Source organism: Eleutherodactylus coqui, chromosome 8 (genome assembly GCF_035609145.1).
Source record: "Eleutherodactylus coqui strain aEleCoq1 chromosome 8, aEleCoq1.hap1, whole genome shotgun sequence".
NCBI classification, from domain to species: domain Eukaryota; kingdom Metazoa; phylum Chordata; class Amphibia; order Anura; family Eleutherodactylidae; genus Eleutherodactylus; species Eleutherodactylus coqui.
Genome location: NC_089844.1, coordinates 54,884,519 through 54,912,035, shown reverse-complemented (window position 1 = coordinate 54,912,035; position 27,517 = coordinate 54,884,519). Strand labels below are relative to the sequence as shown.

Genomic DNA, 27,517 nt, shown 5'->3' with positions numbered 1-27,517 from the left:
TAACGCTCATTTTTCATTTATTACTGGAGTTTCCCTTTAAGCAGTAGATATTTAGTTCCATTGATTTTTTTTGCATAAGTAAATCAATACAGTACTGGAAACACTTACCACACTGGAAGTCAAAAAATACCCAAATATGGTCACAAATTAAAATACTTTTGAAATCTGAACTCTGCAGTCCCAATTTTCATTTTAGTGTTCTACAAAAACTGAATCCGCCGTCCTCCGAACACAGATATCTGTCCTATTTACACAGCTTCCTTCCTGACCCCTAATATCCACATTACACTGTACTTCACTACGCACCAGTAAGCCCATGTGCAGGAAAATGCAAGCGGCATTTAAACAACATACGACAGGCCTCTTCCAGTGATGGGAGAAGATGACAAAGCCAGTCTACTGCGCAGAACAGTCAATGCTTAACGTGTTCTCCGCTGTAAAGGGAAGCAGGGCTGCTGCTATGCGGTAGGCAGTTTCATTTGACAAGCATTATCATGCTAACAAAGAGCTGCAAAATGACGTTTGTCAGATCCACTTAAACATTACATCTACGAACTTAGTCTCTATTCAAGATGGTGACTGATGTAAGTACTGAAGTCCTGGAGAGATCCCTCTTACATGTCAAGCAAGAGGAATTATATCTCAAAGGCAGGAAACTTTGCATTTGCAGGATTCAGTAGATCTACCAAGAAGTAAATGGTGCCGGCAAGACCTGCGGGGAAAGCAGACAAGTGACAAAGTGTATAAGAACGAGATGTATGGAACATATTCTTAGAAAATACAATAAGGGCACATTATTCTACATCACCGAGGGGCTCTGTATCATATAACAGCGGAGTGCAGATCTACAGGTGGACTCCCAATAGTCTGTATAATGCCCATGTGTGGAGTAAGAGGAGCTTCCTGTGCACAAAGGATTGCTATGAACCTCAGGCATGCTTTACATAAAGAAGGTGTGCAGCATCTAAGGTGTGTATTGTGAAGCTGCTGAGACACAGGACTGTATGAACACACAGCTTTCTGTCTCTCGCCAGTGTAAAGGAGCCCTAAGGGCTCTTACCCCCTGGTGATAGATTTTCCTGTGATACGAGTAAGTGAAAATCATTGGTTTCATTCTCATTTGTGATGTTTTTTTACTCCCTCCAAGTTGTGATTAAAAAAAGTCTGCGATATCACCCATTGTTTTCAATGGGCCGGCAGTAGCAGTGCAGACCCCATTTAAAACAATGGGAGAAGATTGCGAAAGAGCTTTGGAATCCACCATAGTGAGGAGAGAGAGAGGGGGCAGAGCTACAGGGGATCTTTTACACATCTCCCCATATTTGGAGAGATAGGGGGCGAGGCTAGAGGGCTTTCCTGAAAGTGGGGGGGGGTCGAGGCTGGAGAGGTTCTCATTGTGATTCTTCTCTTACCAAGAGAAGGGGCAAGGCAAGAGGGATCCATCCTCTAGCCCTGCCCCCTCAGCAGCTCTGGGGAAGCCCTCTAGCTGCATCGCCTATCCAAATATGGGGAGATATACAAGAGATCCTCAGTAGCTCCGATTGCCCCCCACCCCCCGGCTCCTCACTATGGGGGATTCCGAAGCGCTTTCACGATCTTCTCCAATTAATTTCAATGGGCCTGCCACTGCTGCCGCTGGCCCCATGGAAGACCATGCACGATATCACAGATTTTTTTTTTTTTAAATCGCAACTTGGGAGTGAGTGAAAACATCGCAAATGAGCATGAAATCATTGCTTTCAAAATCATGCGTTCACTCGCTCACATTGCAGGAAAATCTATTACCAGTGTGGAAAAGCCCCAAGTGTGGAGTTTCTGTCCACACCTATGGGGAAAAAACTTAGTTTTGGCTGGTGCTTATTTTTACCCCTTTAACTACCAGCCATTTTCTGAGTTTTAGTTTTTTTCTTCCTCGGGTTCCATGAGCTATAACTTTTATTTTTCCCCATCGCCATAGCTATATTAGGGCTTGTTTTTTACAGGACATGTTATATTCTTAACAGTACCGGATAATGCACCATGTAGTGTACTGGAAAGCTTTTGAAACTTTTAAATGGGAAAAAAAAGCAAATGTGCCATTTTTCAGGGGTAGGGGTGGGGGTTGGCTTTTGCAGCATTTTGGGTACGGTAAGATAAAAAAAAAAAAAAATGACACGTTATCATTCTACGTGTCAATACCAATGCGATGATACTATATTTTCATTTATATAATTTTTTACGTTTTACCATAAAAAGAATGTAAAATACTTTTAAAGAAAAAAATGCCCCGTGTCATATCCAGACCGCCATATATCTTTCCATTGTTATCGGTGCATGAGGGCGTGCTGTAAGTTTTTATTGCTACCATTTTTGAATAAAGCACAAGTTTTTATGGGGTGACCGGGAAACCCCCCCCCCCACAATTCTGGTATTATGTATTTTTGGGTTTTGAGAGCATTCACTGTGGGAGATAAACATGATACTTTAATACTTTGTGCTCTTTCGTACATGGCAATGACAATTTTTTCATTTTTTTTTAAAGACCTCTTAGAGGACTTGAACTTGTAATCATATGAGCGCTTCTACGATATACTGCAATACTTTTGTAGTATATTATAGTTTTCATGCATTGCAATTGGATCACATAGGGAAGGGGTGGAGGGAGAGAGAGTCCTTACAGCTACAATTTACATGCCGAAGTTGGATGTTCTGTGCAACGGTCAGGCAGCTGCAATAAGTCAACTCGTTGTTTTATAGTAGGTGTCAACTGTCAGAAACAGCCGGCACCCACCAGGTATCCAACAGGCCCAGTTCATACCTGCCCTGCAGTTCTGTGACATACATATATGTAGCAGATGGAGAGGGGGTTCTAGTTTATTCCGGCACAGCAGGTCATCTGTATATGGGAATACTTGTAGAGCATAAATCAGAGCAAGATGCTGCATATTGTACACTGACTAAAACAAATGACACCCATCTGATGATATCGTGTAGACGAAGCACAATATGATCAAATACATGAATAATAGTGAAGTGCTCCAAAACTGCTCAGCCTGCTTGTTGGACTGATGAGGAATCACATGAGTATAAAGCAGACAAAGTCTAAACAGGAGAAAGTGTAGCATCAGACACTGTGGAGGTAACAGTCACAGAACTGGTGCAATAAGGGCCTTTACGCATACTAAGCATTATGGTGCCAAACGGGCACCTTCACCACGAATCTGATGAAAGCCCAAGCTCAGCACCATAACATGTAGTATGGATGAAGGCATCTACTGAATCAGTTCCGTCAGTGTCCTCCAGCAGATCTACGGACTCTGCATTTTCTCCCCTTTTTCTTGGTCTTCAGCAGATGTGAATAGTTCTGCATGTCCGCCTCACACAATTTGCTGGTTCAAGGGCCCGATTACACGTGAATGACCCATTTAAAGGATAAGCCAGTAATAATCCCTTTACATACTGTATCTGATTACCTCCCCTCTTCATTACAGAAAAAAAACCCAAGTACAGAAAGACTTAATTTTAAGTCAGTTTTACCATTCCTTATAAGTGGAAAATGTAAATAACCGATGGGGAAGTATCAGAGAAAAAAATAAATAAATAAAAAAATAAAGTAATTATTTCATATACCTTCAAAAAGGGAAAATGGAGAATCCGGAATCCTGCAACCATGATCGCCATAATCCATGCACCATTCTGCAAACTGGTAGAAGAACACATTATCAGAATGGTTTACCATCATAGTTACGGAAAATAACATTTCATATTAAGATTACAACAACAGGCACCTAGGCATCTGCGCCAGGATGGCCCCGATGCAAGTGACTGATGGCTTCTACCTGGCCATGAGAATAAATATTCATACATTGAAAAAAAAATAGTCTAGTCTTAAAACCATCAAGTGTGTAAACAGGTAAAAACAAACAGCAGGATTGACAATCTAATTCTCCAGAGGCGCACTCCGCATGTGGAGCCCGATGGCCAGAGGCACCGAGACTGATTTATGCAGGGATAAAGAAGATTTTAAGAATCAAAGTTGAGATACATTAAATATTATTTATATTGTATTTTGTAACAATATTCAACTAACTAGTGTACACCGTGTCCAAACCCCAGCATGCACCAGTATATAGTGTATACTCTAACAGAACTCTGCTTGTCAAATAATGAAAATAGTTGTCCTAGAACTAGCAGAGCAAAAGAGTATGTCATGAACCCACAACATAGAAACTCATCAAATCCAACCAATAGAGACATATATGCAGAGGCTAGTACCGTGTTTCCCCAAAAATAGGACACGGTCTTATATTTATTTTTGCCTCAAAAGAGGCGCAATGTCTTATAATACTTACCTAGCAGCCGCAGTTGGGTCCCTCGCGCTCGTCTCAGTCGCTGTTGCAGGCTTCCATGTCCTCCGGCACGTCGACGGAGCAGTTCTTCCTGGTAGTGGGGCTTGAATACCCCACTTCCAGCAAGCTAATGCTCTGATTAGTTAATTAAGCGCCACACCAGCCAATAATAGCTGTGATTGGTTAATCGAGCGCCACATCAGCCAATGAGAGCCGGCGCTCGATTAACCAATCAGAGCATAAGCTTGCTGGAAGAGGGGTATTCGAGCCTCAAGACCAAGAACTGTTCTGTCGGCGTGCTGGAGGACACGGAAGCCTGCATAAGCGTCACAGCCCAGTGTGAGGGACCCAGACGCCGGCTGCTGAGTTTTTTTTTTTTTACATGTAGCTAGGGCTTATTTTCGGGCTAGGGCGTATTATCAGAGAAACATGTTCGTAAGAAATAGCGCGCTTACCGGTGAAATAATGCATGAATGTGATTGTTGCTGATGCCTCCGGGTTGCTAGGCGGTGAGTAGACGCTACCGGCTACAGCGCCTCCCTTGACACAGTCCTGGATGACCGCTATCAAGGTCGTCGCTTGAGGGATTCCCGCTTCCACTTTCTACTTGTCTAAAGATACCCCACTGATGGCATGCAGTATCGTGTCCTTGCATAGCGCATTACCCAACAATCACATTCACACATCTCACCGGTAAGCATACCATTTCTACTAGCTTCGGCAGATTTGCCTCTATTGATTGGAACTGAGGAATGGCTGCCAGTTCCAGGACAACCATTTTCATTATTTGACAAGCAGAGTGGTGTTACACTGCAAACAATATATACTGGCTTGGACACCGTGTACACTGGTTGAGTATGGTTACAATATATACTAAATATTTATATTTATCTCAACTTTGCTTGATTCTTACTTCCAAAATATTCTTCATCCCTGCATAAAATTAGTCTGGGTGATTTAGTGTGGGTGATTCTGCTCATGCCCACGGCCGTATGTGTGAAACGCCGTGGTTCTCCTTGCAGAGTTTTACACATCTTGTAGCCATACGGTCCGGCGGCAGAGACCGCATACGGCACTGTGCATGCCGGCAAATCACACCCCCACGGACCTGTGCAGTGCGATTTTTTGAAATTTTTTCGTGAGTTTTTCTGGTATTTGTTTTTACCCATTTGCGCACTGACTTGAGGTTTTTGAAAATTTTGTATTGTATATCGTATTCTGCCGGCTAGCATAGCACACGCCATGAGCCTTTTCCAGCGTACCATTGGTTTGGGTTGGAAAAAGAAATATTTTCTTTTTCCAAACCAATGAGGTGTGCAAAAAACCCACAGCCTGTCCTATGCCTTTCTGTTTCACAGATGACACACAGGGCATGCTGATGTATGACAATGTGCTGTGCCCATGTATATCGGACAGCAAGGGGACTGGTATCCGTGTATTGTGCAACATGAACTGTGCCAGAGTTTCTCTGTACGTCTAACAGTCAAGGCCGCTGTGACCCAGACCTAAAGAAAGGCCATTTGGTTAATTTTTTGCAGCATTTTCTCCATTTTAAAGGAGAGCTTCCAAGAAAAAAAACAAACAAACAAAAACAAAAAAAACACTTGAGGACCTATTCTTTGGATAAGTCATTAATTGGTGTTTGGTGGGGAGAAGGTTTAGGCACAGCAGCTCATCCGTATGCACGGTTGTGTCTGGTGCTGCAGCTCAGCAACATACAAGTTCCGTTCTAACAATTGGGATCAGAGAGACCCCTTAAATATTGCGCTCACTAGTGACCGCAGCATGTAAAAAGCTGGACAGTGAAAGGTGGCTCCCTGATAGATATCATGGCTGTAGGACTAAATTTCCGATAGGTGAGGTTCTCATTTTTGGGACCCCAACTTTAGGTAGAATGCATGTTTGGCGAAGTTTACAACAGAAAACAGGCGGGTGCGAAGAAGCAGAAGAGAACCAGCCATTCATATGCAGCACTTTCTTATAGTCCTGTGAGACGGGCCATAAAGGTTTGTTTTCCAAATATCCCTTTAATGCAGGACTGAAAGGCACAAAGAAACTAGGAGAGAATGGGAAGCCAGGTTAAGCATTACAGTTGGACACACATTGCAATACTGCCAAACCCCTCACCTTACATGCTCTGTACAAATATTTCAAGTCATGTGTCAGGTTGTACATAGCCAGGAAGCTATAGGCGTTTCCTGCTGCCCCGTGGCATATGCCATATCCTTTCTTCAATAATCCACGTTGCCACGAGATCTCAGCGCAATGTGCAGCATCTGCTAGATATGCAGTATCCTGGAAAATCTGACAAAAAAAACAAAAGATATAGGGTTTTTGGAGAAGTAGAATTCTGCAAAAAACAGCTGGACCAAAGCAAACTTAGATTATAAATCGGGATTTTATTGCAGCATCTAACAAGTGTTGGTGGTCATTACAGTTACTGGATGCTATGAGTGCTGCACGTCGAGTCCCATCCAGAGCTCTGGCTTTTTTCTCTGCTCTTACTACTGCTGCCAGTGATTGGGTGGCTGGAAGAAGTCTGTCATTACAAGGGTTACCCTTGCTCACAGTAAGGAGCTCACTCCTAGTGGCCAGTGATTGTAATTACAGAGTGCTGACTGCCAGGCACTCCTGTAGTTAGCTATTGCAATAAAAATTGTCTAGAAAGGAGATCTATTTGTCCTACATCTGTATCACCTTCCCTGCTAACAATGTATTTGGATACACTGGAAGTGCCGAAAAGAATTCTCAAAACCATCCAAAGCTCAGTCCGCTGCTCTTGTAGACCCCAAACCTGATAGACCCCATTAAAAAAAAGTCAACTGGGTCCATCAGGATTCACTTGAAGGATTGAGCATTGCCATTATTGCCATCACGAGTCAAAGAAAGCCATAATTTAATGTTGAGATTCATTTAAAGTATGCTGAGAAAATGGATTATGTTCGCTTCTGACATACATTTAAATGGATCTATAAAAGGAGAAAGGCTTTAGTGCTGCTGCAGCACGGCGTCTCGCAGCTCGCCATCAACATCACTATATTTATAGACTGTTAGGAAACAGGGAAGGTTTCAATCAAAGCGCAAGAAAAGTGCTAAGTACCTTGTAAGCCTGTGTTAACATATAAATGACCCCCGGAGCTCCATGACACCAATGAACTAGAAGGTCCCTGCTGTCCCCAATGCAGGCAGGATAGTTTCCAGTGGGATACCTGAGCTGGCGGACGTATTCCACACTTGGGCGAACGAAGGTCTGTAGTTTTTCAATACTGACATTACATTCAGGCTGAGGAGAACAATACAATATTACTTGTACTGGAAGTAAAGCACAATATGGTTAGTATATCATTTGGATTTACACACGCTGAACTATTCCGCTCTCCTGCAGAAATGGGCATTGGTTGATTTTCCAAGTAGGTGAGATAAGGCGCTGTTCACATCACTTTTATGTATGCTCCTGGGTTCTGCCCCAGGATTACACTTGGATCTCCAAAAATAGGATTTAGATGGAACCCCAGGACAGAACCATAGCCTTTAATTGCTCAAAAAGAAACCTAAGAGGTCTTTAAGCAGGGTTATGTTTGCAAATGCACCAGATTTGCAACATAAGTTTTCCCTGCGAGTTACGGGAAAAAAAGAAAAAAAAAAAAAAAAAGATGTTCTATAAATCATTTTACGTAATCATTATCTAAAGCATGCATTACTAAAACACTAAAACATATGTAAAGAGAGCCAACAGGTCCTCTTTAGAACTCTTACTTAGCTTTTTTTTTTTTTTAAATACTTGAAAAAACAAGAACACGTTGAATTTCAAAAGTTTTTTCATAGTATTTTGTGAACACACAAGGAAAAACATGACATTTTCAGCAAAGTGTTGCGTGCGAAACCAGCCTGAAGGTCCTGTAATACATAATCTCTTCTACAGTTTATCCATTTAATGCGTTAAAGAGGTTGTCTCATCACAACTGGTTACGCAGGCCCCGCTTAGGAAACCCATAGCAATCAGCGGTTATTGACTCAATAGCTATCTGTATAATCTATGGATAAGTATTGTCTGAGGTTTGTGGGGCAAAAATGGTATATGGAGAATGTCCAATCTTCTCTCAGCACACAGTCAGCATCCAGATGGCAAGATGCTCTTTTCCAAATGTTTAAACAAGAATCCTAGATGTTGTCACCGTGTGTCCCCAGCAAGTACCGAAGGGGTCTGCCAACGTCGAAATGCAAATATATATGCTGGCTTTATAAGTAGAGATGAGCGAGCACCAAAATGCTCGGGTGCTCGTTACTCGAGTCAAACTTCCCGCGATGCTCGAGGGTTCGTTTCGAGTAACGAACCCCATTAAAGTCAATGGGCGACTCGAGCATTTTTGTATATCGCCGATGCTCGCTAAGGTTTTCATTTGTGAAAATCTGGGCAATTCAAGAAAGTGATGGGAACGACACAGAAACGGATAGGGCAGGCGAGGGGCTACATGTTGGGCTGCATCTCAAGTTCCCAGGCCCCACTATTAAGTCACAATAGCGGCAAGAGTGGGCCCCCCCCTCCTTCCCTCCTCCTCCCCCCCCCCCCCCCCCCCCACGGTCAGCATAAAGATCGTTCTCCTCTGCCACACCTATAACAGCTGTGGCAGAGAAGAACGATGTTAGCCCATTGAATTCAATGGAGCCGGCAATACAGCCGGCTCCATTGAAAGCAATGGGCTGCCGGCGGGATGAATTTTCGGGAAGGGCTTAAAAATATAAGCCCTTACCTGAAAATCATCCTAAAATGTGTAAAAAAAAAAAATTTATACTCACCTTTCCGCTGCAGCCGGAGTTCAGCCGCGTCTGGCCGGCAGTTCTCCTGAACTGCTCTGAGTAGTATTCAGCAGCCGGGGATTTAAAATCCCCGCCTGCTGAATGAGCTGCTTCTGATTGGTCACAGCCTCCCCAATCAGAGGCAGCTCTCACTCACACCCATTCATGAATGGGTGAGTGAGTGCTGCCTCTGATTGACAGCTGAGAGCTGCCCCTGATTGGTCCCTGTGCTGAGCCAATCAGAGGCAGCACTCACCCATTCATGAATTCATGAATGGGTGTGAGTGAGAGCTGGCTCTGATTGGTGAGGCTGTGACCAATCAGAAGCAGTTCATTCAGCAGGCGGGGATTTTAAATCCCCGGCTGCTGAATACTACTCAGAGCAGTTCAGGAGAACTGCCGGCCAGACGCGGCTGAACTCCGGCTGCAGTGGAAAGGCGAGTATAAATTTTTTTTTTATTTTTACACATTTTAGGATGATTTTCAGGTAAGGGCTTATATATTTAAGCCCTTCCCGACAATTCATCCCGCGATCGCCAGCAGCCCATTGCTTTCAGTGGAACCTGCTGTATTGCCGGCTCCATTGAATTTAATGGGCTAACATCGTTCTTCTCTGCCACAGCTGTTACAGCTATGGCAGAGGAGAACGATGTTTATGCTGACATTTTTTATTTTTACACATTTTGGGTTCGTTCAGACGAGCGTGTTTTAGTGCGTACTTAGGTGCGTACATACGTCCGCACCTAGGTACGAGCAAAAGCACGATTGAACACAGCTGCGTGCTTGTTGTCAATGGAGCCGCGGCTGCTGCCGGCGGCTCCATTGAAAACAATGCTCTGCCGGTCCCCTGCATTCTTTTCCAGGGAAGGGCTTTACATATAAGCCCTTCCCTGAAAAAGAAACATTTTAGTGCACAACAAAAAAAAGAATATAAAAAAAACCCCCAAAACTTACCTCTCCGCCGCTGCTGTGACCCCCACGGGCATGAAGAACACATCTGCCGCATGCGGCAGATGTATCCTTCACCCCCGCTAGTTAAAAGAATTCCCTGCTGCTACATCTTCCACATCTGTGGCAGATGCAGCAAAAGGAATTCTTCAATTCTCAACCGCAGCTGTCACACATGACAGCTGCGGTAGAGAATCCTGCTGCCGGCATCCTGTCAATGGCTTTTCAGGGAAGGGCTTCATAAGCCCTTCCCTGAAAAGCCATTTAAAATAGTGCAAAACATTTTAAAAAACAAAAAAAACAAAAAAAAAAAACAAAAACACAATTCTCACCTCCCTTCAGCTGCCGGGGCTCAGCAGAGACTTCTAGCGCTGTCCCAGGCTCTGTAGTTCTGAGCTATCAGCAGCCGGGGATTTAAAATCCCCGCCTGCTGGTAGCTCTGATTGTGGTTGGCTGAATTGCTTCAGCCAATCACAATCAGAGCTACCAGCAGGAGGGGATTTTAAATCCCCAGCTGCTGATAGCTCAGCAGCGCTACAGAGCCGGGGACAGCGGCAGAAGTCCCCGCTGAGCCCCGGCAGCTGTTAGTGGCTTTGCAGGGAAGGGCTTCATAAGCCCTTCCCTGAAAAGCCTTTTAAAATAGTAAAGCAAAGAAAAAAAAATAGGTACTCACCTCCCTTCAGCTGCCGGGGCACAGCCGCGTCTTCTCCTGCTGTCCCCTGCACTGTGTTGCTGAACAGCTGATCTATCAGCAGCCGGGGATTTAAAATCCCCGCCTGCTGAAAGAGCTGAATCTAATTGGCTGAGGTGCTCAGCCAATCACAGGCAGCTCTCACCTGTCATTCATTCGGGGAGAGCTGCCTGTGATTGGCTGAGCACCTCAGCCAAAATCACATTCAGCTCTTTCAGCAGGCGGGGATTTTAAATCCCCGGCTGCTGATAGATCAGCAGTTCAGCACCACAGTGCAGGGGACAGCAGGAGAAGACGCGGCTGTGCCCCGGCAGCTGAAGGGAGGCGAGTATCTATTTTTTTTGTTTTTTTAAATCACTTTTAAATTGATTTCCAGGGAAGGGCTTATATGTATATATGTAAAGCCCTTCCCTGAAAAACAATTCAGGTGTGCCACAGACCATTGTCTTCAATGGAGCCGCCGCCGGCAGCAGCGGCTCCATTGAAGTGAATGGCTGCATTTTTTTTTTTTTTTTTCCACCAAAATTTTTCCTTTTCAGTTAAGAGCCTATATGTTAAGCTCTTCCCTGAAAAACAATTTGGTGGTGCCAGCAGACCGTTGTCTTCAATGGAGCCGCCGGCAGGAGAAGCGGCTCCATTGAAGAGAATGGCTGCATTTTTAATTTTTTTTTTACACTAAAATCTTTCTTTTTCAGGGAAGGGCTTATATGTAAAGTCCTTCCATGAAAAGGAATGCAGGGAACCAGCAGGTCATTGTTTTCAATGGAGCCGCGGGCAGCAGCCGTGGCTCCATTGAAAACAATGCGTGCATTCCCTATGGTGCACGCATGTCCTATCTTTGCAGGCACGCACCTGCAAAGTACGGACATGTGCACACACCATAGGGAATGCAGTGTTGTAAATACAAGCGTGTTTTTGTACGTGTGTATGCACGCACCAAAACACGCTCGTCTGAACGAGCCCTTTAGGATGATTTTCAGGTAACGGCTTATATTTTTAAGCCCTTCCCGAAAATTCATCCTGAGATCGCCGGCAGCCCATTGCTTTCAATGGAGCCGGCTGTATTGCCGGCTTCATTGAATTTAATGGTCAGTGCTCGTTTAAGCGAGACGAGTACCGCGTGGTGCTCGTCTCGAGTAACGAGCATCTCGAGCACCCTAATACTCGAACGAGCATCAAGCTCGGACGAGTATGCTCGCTCATCTCTATTTATGAGCAAACAGGGAAGTATGGCAAATATCCATCTCATATGATTATATAAAAAAGTCTATAGGTTGCACCTTATAACTCAATGTTTCAACCATTTTGCCATTTTGCTATGGAGAAGTGTTGGCTTTAGAAAGCCCCTTTATAATGTCCCTTCAATATTATTCTGCCCTCTGATCGGGCAAGAAGAGACCCCATTCCACACTGGGTGGTTAGACTGCTGAGCAGCCATCTAAAAGCACAGCTAGCTTTGTGCAGGGTCCTACTAAGTAGAATGGGACCTAAACATGAAGCTTGCTGGTGCTGCACAGTTGCCTCCACAACCTGAACACAGTAGAGTTGGGTCTCTCCATGCCTGATCTTCAGATCTGCTGAAATAACATTGAAGGGAAGTTTAAAAAAAGTGCCAAGATCACATGTATTTGAGAACAAACTAATACTTGTGTACAAGGAAACAAACTGCTCAAAAATCCTAATTGGTAGTTCATGTTAGATACTTTGGAAGAGCTTTGTACAGCAAACTTACCTGCATTAAGTAGTAATAAATGCCCGCGAGGCCATGGGCTGGTCCTACATAGTACTCGCCATACCATTCGTACATTAATGGGCTTTGATTTTTCATGCGTTTGTGAACAGCCAAGTTCTCACCAGATATTATTACTATGTCACACACCTAAGGAAAAAAAAAATATATATTGCTTTAAAGGTAATCTGTCATGGCCTATGAGCAATATAAAGTAAACTAAGTCTATGGGCTCACAGGACAAGTGCTGTTAGCCCAGGAGGCTGCCACACGGGGCGTTAAATGGACTCCTCACTGCTTTCAGTGTGATTGCACAGTGTTCTCTATGTGTGTATGCCCACTGAAAGCAGAGAGGAGTCAACTCAATGCACCAGACAGCAAAGGAACAACGAGCATAAAATTACATGCCTGGCTTCCTTGCACATATCCCGTGAGCCCGTCAATTTAGTTTATGGTGCTTACAGGACAAAACAGGCTGCCTTGAAGTTGGCTAAACACATTTGATCAAGGTCAGCCAAAACCACCAACTTCAGCGGGACAGGGTGACCATCTAATCCACACGGGGGCTTCCTGACTCCCCAGACGACTTTCAGCCAGCCTAAAAACTTTTTCTGGCTTCTTCTTTTGTGTAAACACTCTCTGCTTCACATAGAAGGTGAAGCGCTGAGCGAGAAGCCCGCAATCTAGCGGTGAAGTCTAAACGCTCTGCACGAGTGCTAACGACCTTAGCGGTGACATCCGAACTCATGCAGTTGTTTAGCTGACCGTCAGCCCGTGTAGAGAGGGCCATTATCCAAGGTAGGAAGAAAATCATATTTGAACTAATATCCATCCCACAAATCACCGACCGAACACATCAGCTGTTAGATAGTACAGGTCTGTATTGTATACATTACAATTACCATACATAGAAAAGAATGTTGCTTTATAGTTTTTTTTTATTTAGGTTTGAGCGCTCCTAAATGTAGAAATCAACCATTTTTAAATGGCCAAATTTGTGATTGGAATTTGGTTTAACATTCACCTCTCGGATGTACTGCGAAGAAACCTTCTCTCCCTTGTAATGTTTGTTGATGAACAACAAGGCATATAGGTAACCCATACGGCCATATAATAGCTCATCAGGTATTCGGGACTCCAGTTTCATCACTGAAGAGTGCATCTGGAGGATTCTGCAAAAAACAAACAAAAGAGGAACTGATTAAACCAGAATAAGCAAAACATTGATTTACACAGAGAACCCATTAGTCCTGACATGCTTAAACGGGATCTGTCAGCTTAGGAAAGGTTGTCCACTGCTGCAGGGATGACACCCAGACAGGATCACTGCAGCCAATTACTGGCTCCAGTAGGTCACAGAAAACCTATAGCCCAATAATTAAAATTACAACTATACCTACTGCTGGACTATCAAAATCAGACTACTTACTAAATTACCTCGCTTTGACTTTTGGAGGTCTGATTTCTGGATGTTGCTGATTTTAGCAATGAAAACTGGCAACACAATACAGTAAAAACACATGAAAATAAGATTTTCAGAATCCTATTCACCATGTAGCAGATCTTTCCTCTGCAGATCATCAGATCTGCAGTATGCCCATTATGTTGCAGATTTAAGTCTGTAGCAAATCTACACTTAAACCCACATATAACCCATGGATTTAGCATTACCTCATCTGGTGCACAAACCTTGTAGTTTATATGTAAGAAATATTGTGCTACTAAGGCCAAATGCACACTAGAGTATTTTGGTGCAGTGCGCCGTCCATGCAATTCCTCAGACAGTACACGGCCCTATTATAGCCTACGTGGCTCTACACATGGATGCTTTTTTCATACACACACGGCCCAAGTCAACAAACTCATGGCATGTTCTGTCTCATGGACGGGAAACAGGACAAGGTAATGCACGTGAATGTGCTGCACCCGTGTATATCGGACAGTACACGGACTGTCGAGTTGTGCCTGAGTCTAGAGTGCAACTCAGTTGAGGCTCATGTTCACCTAGCGTAAAAGTAGCAAACTTTAAAAAATGTGTAATACAAATTCTGAGCACTTGATGTTTGTACTCCATTAGTGTCCACTACTTGAAAAGCCACGTGACTTTGTGAAACCCCATCCAATTGTATCATACCAGGATTTGCTGTGAATCTGTAACAAATCCACAGCGGTTTAACCCCTTAGTGACTAAGCTTTTTTGCTTTTTTCCCCTTTTCGTTTTTTCCTCCTCCCTTTAAAAAAAATCATAACTCTTTTATCCATTGACGTCGCTGTATGAGGGCTTGTTTTTTGCGCGACGAGTTGTAGTTTTCAATGGTACTATTTATTATACCATATAATGTACTGAAAAACTTAAAAAAAAATTTTAACTGAAGAGAAATGAAAAAAAACAAAACAAACACAACATTCCACCATCTTTTGGTGCGTCCTGCTTCTACGGCGCACAAATTGAACAAAAATGCACCCGATAACTTTATTTTATGGATCAGTACGATTACTACGATACCAAAGTTGTATAGTTTTTTTTTTTTTACTGTAGTACTTGTATTTTTTAAGATATTTAATTTTTTAAAATTATTTCGTGTCCATTTTCTGCGCACAATAACTTTTATTTTTCTGTCGCCATAGTTATGGGAGGGCTCATTTTGTGCGGTATGTCCTGTCGTTTCCGTTGATACCATTGTTGCATACAATTGACTTTTTAAAATCGCTTTTTATTCCATTTTGTATGAGAGATAGGGTGACCAAAAAAAGTGCATTTCTGGCGTTCTTAATTTTTTTTTTTTTTTCGCACTACGTTCATTGTGCGGGTAAAATAATGCATTAATTTGATAAATCGGACTTTTACGGACGCAGCGATACCAAACATGTATTTTTGGTTTAATATTTTGATTTTATGGGTGGGGTGGGGGTTGAACATTTATAACTTTTTTTTTTCTTAATTAGCAAAACTTTTTTGTTCTTATTTTTATACTTTCTTTTAGTCCTCCTAGAGGACTACAACATGCGATGCTTTGATCGCTCCTGCAGTATGACGTAATGCTGTAGCATTACGTCATACTGCTTTTTGACAGGCAGTCTATCAAGCCACCCCATGGGGATGGCTTGATAGGCAGTCTGCTAAGGCCCTCGGCTGCCATGACACCTGCACGGCTTCCCCGATCTCAGAATTGACAGCGGCATTTAAAGAGTTGTCCGCGGCTGTAATAAACAGCTGACGCCCGCACTGTATAGAGGGAGATAGCGGTGCTTTCTCCCTCCATACACATCCTGCAAACGCAGGACGTAAAAAACTATTAGGCTGTCATAAAGGGCTTATAACACTCTTCAAAAGTGGTTTTGCAAACAGATTAAAAAAAAAAGTGAATGGCCGGTTTCATATCTGCGGAGATTCTGTTGCAGATACGGCTAAAAATACTAGAAGAAGAAAAAAAAAAAAAAGCACTGGATGAAGCACTTTTTCTTCCATCCAAAAGCAGAGCAGCTGGGTGGAAAGCCAACAGACCCTATTAAAGTCAATGGGCACACGCCACTGTTTGGCCGCAGGGATTCTGCTTTCCTGCTCCCTGAATGGAACAGGACAAAGGAAACCCTGCTGCAGATGTGCAACCACCCCCCCCCCCCCCCAGCAGGGTGTAAAATAACTAGCGTAATAATGCTTTCTTACCAATTCTGTATCAATACTCCTCCTGTTTCGACCCCTGCTAGTCTGTTCTTTCTTCTACAACAACAATGCACAGACACTACATATGACCACTGGCCACAGTTATAAACCTAGTGAAGTCATCCTGCCATTACTACAAGAGACGACCAGTTTGAGACTGGAGTGTCATACAGAGGTAGCATGGGATTGGTAGGGAAAGTATTACTACTTCTGTGATTTTACATCATTTTAAGTAGTTTTAAATTAAAAGATCATGGTGCGGGACAATCCCTTTAAGTACCATTTAGCATCTGTTTGAAGTAGAAAGCAGGAGATCTCTACAGTGGCCCAGTGGTTAGCACTTGTGCCTTGCACCACTGGAGATCAGGGATTCAGGATAGACTAAAGAAAAGATCGGCATCAAGTTTTAATAGTTTCTCCAAGTTTGTGTGGGTTTTCTACAGGGTCTCTAATTTTCTCTCACACTGTACATATAGCAGAGAGGGAGATTAGATTGCGAGCCTCGTTGCGGACAGGGCTCGATACGTAGGATGAGCATTTTGTACAGCACTGTGGAATACTCAGTGTTGGAACAATAGCAGCAATGAGAGACACTTAAAACACACTTAACACAGCGGCTGTTCAGTACTGAACGGCTGCTGTTTATACTGAATGATCAGCGTTCATCGTTTCAGTACTGCACGGCCATTATGTAAAGTGAATAGAGAGGGGCAGGAGAGAGCGAGGAGTGAAATCTCCTCCAGCCGATCCGCTGTGAGCCAACGATACTCGCTCCTATGCGACAGCACAGGAGACAGTACATGCGGGGGGGGGTGTAAATAGGGCTTTACAGCTAGACAGACTTTCAAACGATTGACAGTTCTAGCAATCATTTTGCGTACAAATGGTCACTAATGTACATTATCACTTTATCAGTTTCATTTGCATGTAAATGAGCCTCCAGCAGCTGTTTGCAAATCCCAGCATGTGGTCTAGACTTTACACTCAGCTTCATTATCTTCACATGGGCTGCCTCAGGCTATCAGCTTAATACAATGTAATCAGCTGCTCCCCTGGACAGCACAACATGCAGTCCCTGCTATCTCTCTCTGGCTACATGATGGATTTTCTGCTCTCCAAAAAATCATTGTTCAGCCAAAGTGAAAGATGGAAGCCTTTAAACTCAACGAGTATCACTCAAAAGCCGTCGTTTGACCGAATTTTGAGCAATAATTGTTGCGTGTAAATGGGGCTTTAGATCACAGGGTCTACAAATGTGCCATTTTTATCACAGTGGCTCATCCTAGATGATAAATCTGGTGATCTCTTAGACATCTTTGTCTTAACTTTATATCACCAATCCATTGGCTAACTTTATGCCAGGTTTGCATTAAAATTTTGGTGCATTCTGGAAGAAGAATCATATTTGTTACATACTAGCTTCTATATACTTTGAACAGCCCAGAGCTAAAAGGGAGTTAGAAATATCTTAAACTCCTAACACAGAATAGTAACACATCATACGTTTAATTTGAGAGCAGAGATGTCACGCCTATGCAGATGTGAAACCCTTACCTTAATATACATTCGTCCGCCTCCTTATGGGACCCCAGCTTATATAGAACGACAGCCGCTACTGCATAGGGGCCGGCCTCGCCGCACAGGAAGGTGACATCTCTTTTCTTTAGGCAATGCAATGCTTTGGAGACATATTCTTGTGCTTTTAGCAAATATGACTGATCTCCATACATTTCAGAAAGGTGAAGATACAAGAGGGCTATACCTAGAGAGAATACAAGGAATGCAATGTTAGAGCAAAGAATCTGAAAAGCTCTGTAGCGCATGCTGTAATGGCCCTTTTACATGGACCAACAGGCTTTTAAACAACTGCTCGAGCGTTGACGTCACCGCCAATGTCGTCAGCGCTTGTGCAGAGAGTTTACACAGAAAGACTTGCCCCCGGCTTGTGGGCTTTTCCTCCTATGAGTAGCCCTGAGTAGGAAGCAGTCACCGCGGACAAGAAGCCAGCGAGGTTTTTTTAAGCTTACTGAAAAGTCGGCTTAACAAACCGCGAACGCATAGTGACCAATTTTTTCCCATTCACACTAAACAATTATTGCTCAAATTTGTTCATTTGAACGAATTTTGAGAGATAATGGTTACGTGTAAGTGGGCCTTAGAGTGCTCACAAAAATCAGCATTTCCAGCTGTACAGCTTTTTTTTTTTTTAATTCAACACAACATGGGGTGTAAATTGAGCTGGAAAAATGTGATGCATCCACTGCAAAATATGCACTGGTTACATTAAAAGGTGTGAAATCTGCATAATACAATGAATGGATGCGATTGGTTCAACGAGCACTGGCTCTGATTGGCTGAGCTGAGGCCCTCAGCCAATCACAGCCAGCTCTTCCTGGAGGCAGGGATTTTCCAATCCCTGTCCAGAAGAGATGCTGAAGACGAGTGCCGGGTTTGGGAAGATGCAGCAGAGCTGGACAGCCCTTCTAGATGATGTTTTTTGTTTTCCCTCTGCAGCTAGAGCTTAGTTTAGGGCCTTGACTGTACGATATCCTACTGTCAAAGTTGCATCACATAAAGTTTTTGTGTGATGCAACAGAGAGGAAGGCTCCATAGGACAACATGGGCTACAAAACCTCACAAGCTGCGTGCATATCACGAAATCTGAGGTTTTTGTCTCCCAATGTCATAGGCTACAAAACATTGCAAATGTGAAGGAACCCATAGGAAAGCATCGGCTTCACATACATGCGATTTGTAGCATTGTTGCAACGCAAGAAAATCTTGTGAAGGAGGCCTAAGAGGCTGTCAAGTTCATAGCTTTTAGCGGCATGAAACTGTATATACTGGTGTATTAAGTAAACAGTATATACACTTTGAAACAGTTTAACTGTGCATATAGACACAAAGAGGATCACTCAGAAGATGGCTTTTGAGTGATCATTTTGCAAAAACTACTAATTGGTACTAATGCCTATTAGTACCAATTAGTAGCATGTGAGCCGCTGGGAGCAGAATTTATTCAGAAGACCACCCGCTGGTCTCTGAATAAATTCTTGTATCTGCCGCGCTGATTACAGCGTGTGGTCCGTCTTATCAGCTGTTCTGCTGAACGACGGTTTTCAAGCCGAACTGAAATCTATCGGTTGGCAGAAACGATTATCACTCAAAAGATGGCTTTTGAGTGAATTTTGAGCAATAATGGCTGTGTCTAAATGGGCCTTTACAAGGGATACAAAAAAAAAAACTGTAATGTTTAAGTGAACTATTGTTCTGCCAGTAGTTAACCTAAACATTACCGAATCTATATCACCACTACAGAAAAACTGAATTAATAAAAAACAACTTTTGGCAAATTCTCTTAACAGACTTTACTCTCAGATAGAAAACAGCTCGGAATATTGTGACAAACCAGCTTCTTTGATTCTGTCGATCACCCAACCGTCCTCCCATCTTAAGCACATGAACTGCAGTCAATTAACTTAAATACAAGAAAAAAAGTAATCGCTCAGTGATGGGGGATGGAAAAAAAAAAAAAAGAACCGATTTGACTCTTAGCAAGACTCCATGACAAAAACAAAGATCCATGACATTTCCAGGTCTTCCATGACGCATATGAACCCTGGCTATGCTATGGATTTGAAATCTAATCTGTGGGTACATTTTAGTAAGATCTCCACTTTGTGGCTAATGTAAAAGCTATAGAGAATCTGAAACCTATCCATGTCATGTGGACATATCCTTATATTAAGCCCCTGACCTCTCCAATTCTATTAGCTAATTTTGGGGGCTATTTCAAGCGCTCGACAATCTCTGGAGCGCTCATTGAAATTAACGGAGGGGGTAGCACGTATGCTTGACCTCTGCTCAATTCATTTGGGGACCAACAGGACATGAAAGAGTGAGCATAGATGCAAAAAATTCACATGTGCCAAATATGCACACGCATACGGTTTTCGTGGACCAAGATTGCATACGCCCGTGTGATTGAGACCTTAGGTTAACTCTCTCAGGGGATGGTCCCCAGAGGCTGCTTTATTTATATTAATTCTAGGGTCCGCCCCTTACATCTAAAGAAATACATCCAAATATTACAATTTCTTCAATATGTACTTATTTGGGGATCATCATTTAGAATTAATCACAATTAATTGAAATATACCAATTAAAGATAACCTGATCACTCAAAGCGCTTGATCAAGAAGCATTGCAATAAGCGCTTATCCCAACTATCACTCGTGTATATCTACCAATCTTGGCGTCAATCCAAGCTGCTCATTTCTGTGAGGAGATGCAAATATTTTGTATCTTCTGTAACTTATTAACAGCTGACTCATGGCTTACAAAATATCAAAAGGATTAATAAAATCCGTGTTCAGTAACAGAAGTCATTGTAATAATACAGTTACATGTTTACCCATGTCTCATCTAATGAATTGCTTCCACAACTCCATCCTCCCCACCACTGGCGTAACTATAGGGGATGCAGGGGATATGGTTGCACCCGGGCCCAGGAGCCTTAGGGGGCCCATAAGGCCTGTCCTCTCCATATAGGGAACCCAGTACTATGAATAAAGCATTACAGTTGAGGGCCCTGTTACAGGTTTTGCATTGGGGCCCAGAAGCTTCAAGTTACACCTCTGCTCCCCACATGTACTTTTCACAGCCAGATAAAGGCTATGATTGCAGGGTTTACATCTAATGACTAAAGGCCCATTTAGACAACAATTAATCACTCGAAAGCAGTCTTTTGAGCGATAATTGTTGCGTGTAAATGTGCCCATCTTTCACTTTTCTACCAAACAATGAATTTCAGTTAAGAAGGACCGCCCACTGTGTTCTGCCCGAGGAGCGCTGATAACATTGTCTCAGCTGTCAGCCCCCTGGCAGAACAAAGGTAATGTATTCAGAGAACAGCGGGTGGTCTGTTCCCTGAATACAGCTCCTGGCGCCTCAGATGGTACTAATAGGCATTAGAATGATCAAAATGATTGCTTAAAAGTCAGCTTTTGAGCGATCATCTGTGTGTAAATGCACCTTAAAAAAAAAAAGGGCAGCACAAGCGACAAGTGTTCAAGGGGTGGCATAAATATCCATCATGAGTTATTTTAGTACTACAAACTTACCGATCATCAATAATCAGAAAGTTGGGATGTTTTTAACAATTTTGTTGTAGGAAGAAATGACCTTACATGCGACAAAGCCTAAAACAGTTATTGTGAATGAACACAAGACAGACGGATAAGGAATGTTTTCATAGTCTTACCAGACCAGCCGGTGTATACAGTGAAATCGTCACGATCTGCAGACTGCAGTCCGGTGTTCAGAAGCTGAAGGAGTTCTTGGATTTTACAATTTAAGCGATTAACGAAGACCGGATTCAGCTTTAAGAGAAAAGAAAAAAGGGTCCATTAAAGGATGATTAAATCAGATAATGAAACCATAAAGCCATTTAGACACAATGATTATCGCTCAAAAGCCTTCTTTTGAGCGATAATCGTAACTGTTTTGCAGTTTTCGTTATGCAGTCGCTCATTGGCGTCTTTTAGCGTGCTGAAAGACGATGAGCCTTATCAGGGATTCACAGCGGGATACAGCTGATACTATTGTTTCAGCTGTATCCCTCTCCTTGATAACTGGCTGGGTATAAGGAACAGAGCGGTCCAGCTCTCCATACCTTGCTCGAAGCACTTGGCTGTATAACAGCTGGGCTCTCCGTGCAGAGAATATCTGGATGCAGAAGATAAGCGGGGACACCCCGCTTGTCTTCTGCATTCTCCACTCGGGAGCGCTCGACTATATAACAGCCGGACGCTCGGGGTGGGGAACAGCTGGATGTAGAAGGCAAGCGGGGACACCCCGCTTGTCTTCTGCAGCCTCCACTGGCAGTGCAAGGTAATCACTCATCTTAAGCGATCATCTTGCACTGTAAATGACAACGATTATCGCTCAAAAGTCGCTTGAGCGACATCTTTTGAGCGATAATCATTAGGTCTAAATAGGCCTTTACTGGTGAGAATCAAGGCCACATACTTGCAGGGTTGGGGTTAAGATACAGAGCAGGGATGTTCATTAAATAAATATATATTTCTGATATAATGTAGTAAAAAAAAAAAAAAATTATAGCCAAATAATTTACATGTTACAAACTTAAAGAAAAAAAAAAAAAAAAAGTTCCGGCCCGCTCACCTGTCCAACCGAATTGAAGGGTGTTGAATCATCTTTACTGTAATCTTGATATAAATAAGGATTTTGAAAGCTTCTGATATCCATGGTGTAATAACCTAAGAAAAAGCATGAAAACGTCGCTCAGTGAGATTGTTACTTTCCTTCTGTCAGGTTCTAGACTCACGTTGTGTCATATTACAGGTTTTGCTGTGATGGTCACAAAATTGCAGCGCAACGCCATGGTTTTGCAAAAAAAAAAAATAAATAAATACCAAAGTGTCAGAAATGTGGTTTGACTACAATGTATGACTAGATCCTCAGGGCTCAGTCACACGGGCGTATTGTCACCGCGTATTACCCGATGCACAACACACGGTGTATTAAGGCAATGAAAGCCTATGGAGTTTTGCTCTTCCATTTACACCTGCGAGTGGACACTGCGTATGATATGCAGGAGAAATAAATTGCAGCATGCTCTATTTCTCTGCGTATCATACGCAGGCATTGCGAAGGAGCGGTGTTTTAATACACAGGCCAGCCCTCCACAGAGCGCGGAATTCGAAAACAAAAATGTATATCACACTGCGTATGTCCGAGACGTCAGAATCCGAAACATGCACAGTGCCAATCGCAGCCATAAGTTGGCAGGGGTTGACGCCCACAGCCGCTGATTGGCTGGCCGGACACACACCTTCATGAGTCTGCAGCATCCTGACCGCTCTACTACTTTTGCTCATCCCTTACTTAGCCCCTGTGAGGATGAGGAGAGGTCTCCCGCAGTGAGGGGGTACTCGGGGCCAGCTGCTCCAGTCATCCCCCTTCCTCATCCCAGTGGCAGCAGCAGTGAGGGGGTACCCGGGGCCGGCTGCTCCAGTCATTCCCTTTCCTCATCCCAGGGCATCAGCAGTGAGGGGGTACTCGGGGCCGGCTGCTCCAGTCATCCCACTTCCTCATCCCAGTGGCAGCAGCAGTGAGGGGGTACTCGGGGCCGGCTGCTCCAGTCATCCCACTTCCTCATCCCGGTGGCAGCAGCAGTGAGGGGGTACTCGGGGCCGGCTGCTCCAGTCATCCCACTTCCTCATCCCGGTGGCAGCAGCAGTGAGGGAGTACTCGGGGCCGGCTGCTCCAGTCATCCCCCTTTCTCATACCGGTGGCAGCTGCAGTGAGGGGGTACTCGGGGCAGGAAGTTCTAATCATCACGCTTCCTCATCCCAGTGGCACCAGTAAGGGTGTACTCGGCGCCGGCTGCTCCAATAATCGCCCTTCCTCATCCCGGTGGCAGCAGCAGTCACGGGATACTCGGGGCCAGCTGCTCCAGTCATCGCCCTTCCTCATCCCGGTGGCAGCAGCAGTGAGGTTGTACTCGGGGCCGGCTGCTCCAATAATCGCCCATCCTCATTCCGGTGGCAGCAGCAGTCAGGGGGTACTCGGGGCCGGCTGCTCCAGTCATCCCCCTTCCTCATCCCGGTGGCAGCAGCAGTGAGGGGGTACTCAGGGCCGGCTGCTCCAATAATCGCCCTTCCTCATCCCGGTGGCAGCAGCAGTCAGGGGATACTCGGGGCCGGCTGCTCCAGTCATCGCCCTTCCTCATCCCGGTGGCAGCAGCAGTGAGGTTGTACTCGGGGCCGGCTGCTCCAATAATCGCCCTTCCTCATCCCGGTGGCAGCAGCAGTCAGGGGATACTCGGGGCCAGCTGCTCCAGTCATCGCCCTTCCTCATCCCGGTGGCAGCAGCAGTGAGGTTGTACTCGGGGCCGGCTGCTCCAATAATCGCCCATCCTCATTCCGGTGGCAGCAGCAGTCAGGGGGTACTCGGGGCCGGCTGCTCCAATAATCGCCCTTCCTCATCCCGGTGGCAGCAGCAGTCAGGGGATACTCGGGGCCAGCTGCTCCAGTCATCGCCCTTCCTCATCCCGGTGGCAGCAGCAGTGAGGTTGTACTCGGGGCCGGCTGCTCCAATAATCGCCCATCCTCATTCCGGTGGCAGCAGCAGTCAGGGGGTACTCGGGGCCGGCTGCTCCAGTCATCCCCCATCCTCATCCCGGTGGAAGCAGCAGTAAGGTTGTACTCGGGGCCGGCTGCTCCAATAATCGCCCTTCCTCATCCCGGTGGCAGCAGCAGTGAGGGTGTACTCGGGGCCGGCTGCTCCAGTCATCCCTTCCTCATCCCGGTGGCAGCAGCAGTGAGGGTGTACTCAAGGCCGGCTGCTCCAGTCATCCCCCTTCCTCATCCCGGTGGCAGCAGCAGTGAGGTTGTACTCGGGGCCGGCTGCTCCAATAATCGCCCTTCCTCATCCCGGTGGCAGCAGCAGTGAGGGTGTACTCGGGGCCGGCTGCTCCAGTCATCCTCCTTCCTCATCCCGGTGGCAGTTGCAGTGAGGGGGTACTCTGGGCCGGCTGCTCCAGTCATCGCCCTTCCTCATTCTGGTGGCAGCAGCAGTGAGGGTGTACTCGGGGCCGGCTGCTCCAGTCATCCCCCTTCCTCATCCCGGTGGCAGCAGCAGCGAGGTTGTACTCGGGGCTGGCTGCTCCAATAATCGCCCATCCTCATTCCGGTGGCAGCAGCAGTCGGGGGGTACTCGGGGCCGGCTGCTCCAATAATCGCCAATCCTCATTCCGGCGGCAGCAGCAGTCAGGGGGTACTCGGGGCCGGCTGCTCCAGTCATCCCCCTTCCTCATCCCGGTGGCAGCAGCAGTGAGGGGGTACTCTGGGCCGGCTGCTCCAGTCATCGCCCTTCCTCATCCCGGCGGCAGCTGCAGTGAGGGGGTACTCGGGGCCGGCTGCTCTAGTCATCCCCCTTCCTCATCCAGGTGGCAGCTGCAGTGAGGGGGTACTCGGGGCCGGCTGCTCCATTCATCCCCCTTCCTCATCCAGGTGGCAGCTGCAGTGAGGGGGTACTCGGGGCCGGCTGCTCCAGTCATCCCCCTTCCTCATCCCGGCGGCAGCTGCAGTGAGGGGGTACTCGGGCCGGCTGCTCCAGTCATCCCCCTTCCTCATCCCTGCGGCAGCAGCAGTGAGGGGGTACTCAGGGCCGGCTGCTCTAGTCATCCCCTTCCTCATCCAGGTGGCAGCTGCAGTAAGGGGGTACTCGGGGCCAGCTGCTCCAGTCATCCCCCTTCCTCATCCCGGTGGCAGCAGCAGTGAGGGGGTACTCGGGCCGGCTGCTCCAGTCATCCCCCTTCCTCATCCCGGCGGCAGCAGCAGTGAGGGGGTACTCGGGGCCGGCTGCTCTAGTCATCCCCCTTCCTCATCCAGGTGGCAGCTGCAGTGAGGGGGTACTCGGGGCCGGCTGCTCCAGTCATCCCCCTTCCTCATCCCGGTGGCAGAAGCAGTGAGGGGGTACTCGGGGCCGGCTGCTCTAGTCATCCCCCTTCCTCATCCAGGTGGCAGCTGCAGTGAGGGGGTACTCGGGGCCGGCTGCTCCAGTCATCCCCCTTCCTCATCCCGGTGGCAGCAGCAGTCAGGGGGTACTCTGGGACGGCTGCTCCAGTCATCCCCCTTCCTCATCCCGGTGGCAGCTGCAGTGAGGGGGTACTCGGGGCCGGCTGCTCCAGTCATCCCCCTTCCTCATCCCGGCGGCAGCAGCAGTGAGGGGGTACTCGGGCCGGCTGCTACAGTCATCCCCCTTCCTCATCCCGGTTGCAGCAGCAGTGAGGGGGTACTCGGGGCTGGCTGCTCCAGTCATCCCCCTTCCTCATCCCGGTGGCAGCAGTGAGGGGGTACTCGGGGCCAGCTGCTCCAGTCATTCCCCTTCCTCATCCAGGTGGCGGCAGCAGCAGTGAGGGGGTACTCGGGGCTGACTGCTCCAGTTATCCCCTTTCCTGATCCCGGTGGCAGCAGCAGCTTTGTGTACCGGGCCCCTCGTAGTTCCGGGAGCCCGTGACTAGCAGTGTGTGTGTTCCCGTCACTCCTCACACTTAGCCATAGAACGCCGCTCTCAGCCAAAGGAGAAGTGGCCGCTGGTGGACAACAGCTGCGCACCTTCCTGACAGTTGCCGTCACTGAGCGGTCAGGATGCTGCATACGGCCCCTGGATGGCCGTTGGGGCCGCCCTGCTGCCACCTAGAGGGAGTGCTGAGCCAGCAGCGGCTGCTGTGTACGCGCTCATCCCATATCGGCTCCCGGGTGCTGATGATGGCTGCTGTGTTATCCCTGCATACGTCTCCAACTGGAGGAGCTGGTGTGGGCGTGGCTATGTGAAGGTGTGTGTCCGGCAGCCAATCAGCAGCTGCGGGCGTTCCAACCTATGTCTCCACCCATACTTCCAGTGGAGACACACTGCACGAACACGCACCCCATGGCGTACAGATCACGGACGGGTTACGATACGCTCGTACGCAGCCGGCCTTGTGGCTCTCGCACCTAACGTATTTTTATAGCGTATGCCGTGTGCAGAACGCGCCGCATCATCTGCCGTAGGCGGCCGCTCACGAACTGCGGGAAATGCTTGCGCAAGACAAACCGCAGCATGTTCTATCATGGCGCAAATAACACGCCAAGACGCAGCGCGCCGCCAGATAAATCCGCATATGGAATTTCTGGAGTGGAATCAACAATAAAACGCCTTTTTATTCCAAGCATGTGATCTGCGGACGGAACAAACTCGGCACTGCAGAGTAGCGGGACGCGGACACCGCCGTACGAAGAAGGGGCCATATTCAAATGGCTGAAAAAAAGCGTGCGCGCTGTGTGACTGCGAGACGCACTGAACTCGCACCTTGTTTTCAACGGACGTTTTTTCCTCCTGCACCAATAGAGCGCAACGGGAAAACCGAAGCAGGTCCTGTTTTAGCGCAATTCTCGCCCAGCAATCGGACGGGGGAGGTGGTGCGCGAGAACCTGTGGCGCGGCTCGCTGTCGGCCGGGTGCATGTGCCGCAGACCTGCTAGCCACACCAGCAGTCTATAGGCCAGCAGTTATAATACACCTGCGCACCCTGTCACATCCGGGCCATCACTGCAGAGCTGCAGCTGCTCCCTGACGGCATGCACTACACAGCAGCGGCCCTCAACCCCCGGGGGTTATACCAACCCCAACCGCACTGCCGCTGCACGCAGCTCCTCCCGGACACTGGCGCTAATACACAGCGCGGCGCAAAACCCGAGCACAGCGTCCGGCGCATGCGCCACAACTCACAGCAGAGACCAGCGGCGAGGAGACAACAGGAACACAACGTGCACAGCGTGAACCGGCTTA

General features: G+C 46.4%; 1 protein-coding gene across 1 annotated transcript; it reads right to left on the bottom strand.

Moving 5' to 3' along the window:
• LANCL1 (LanC like glutathione S-transferase 1) lies at window positions 1-27,517 on the bottom strand. Its single transcript, XM_066575631.1, has 10 exons — window positions 27,458-27,517; window positions 22,344-22,438; window positions 21,421-21,538; window positions 17,712-17,919; window positions 13,518-13,665; window positions 12,497-12,643; window positions 7,429-7,611; window positions 6,456-6,632; window positions 3,610-3,682; window positions 1-712 (listed from the first exon to the last, which is right to left on the bottom strand). The coding sequence occupies exons 2-10, from the start codon at window positions 22,425-22,427 to the stop codon at window positions 636-638; spliced, it is 1,215 nt and encodes a 404-aa protein (XP_066431728.1). The 5' UTR covers window positions 22,428-22,438; window positions 27,458-27,517; the 3' UTR covers window positions 1-635.

Coding starts and splice junctions, on each gene's coding strand:
- LANCL1 (XM_066575631.1), bottom strand. CDS start 22,427: ATGGATATCAGAAGCTTTCAAAATCCTTATTTATATCAAGATTACAGT. Junction 13,666..17,711: donor GCGGACGAATGTATATTAAG/GTAAGGGTTTCA, acceptor TGTTTTTTGCAG/AATCCTCCAGATGCACTCTT. Junction 6,633..7,428: donor TGTTAACACAGGCTTACAAG/GTACTTAGCACT, acceptor TTTTTTTGTCAG/ATTTTCCAGGATACTGCATA.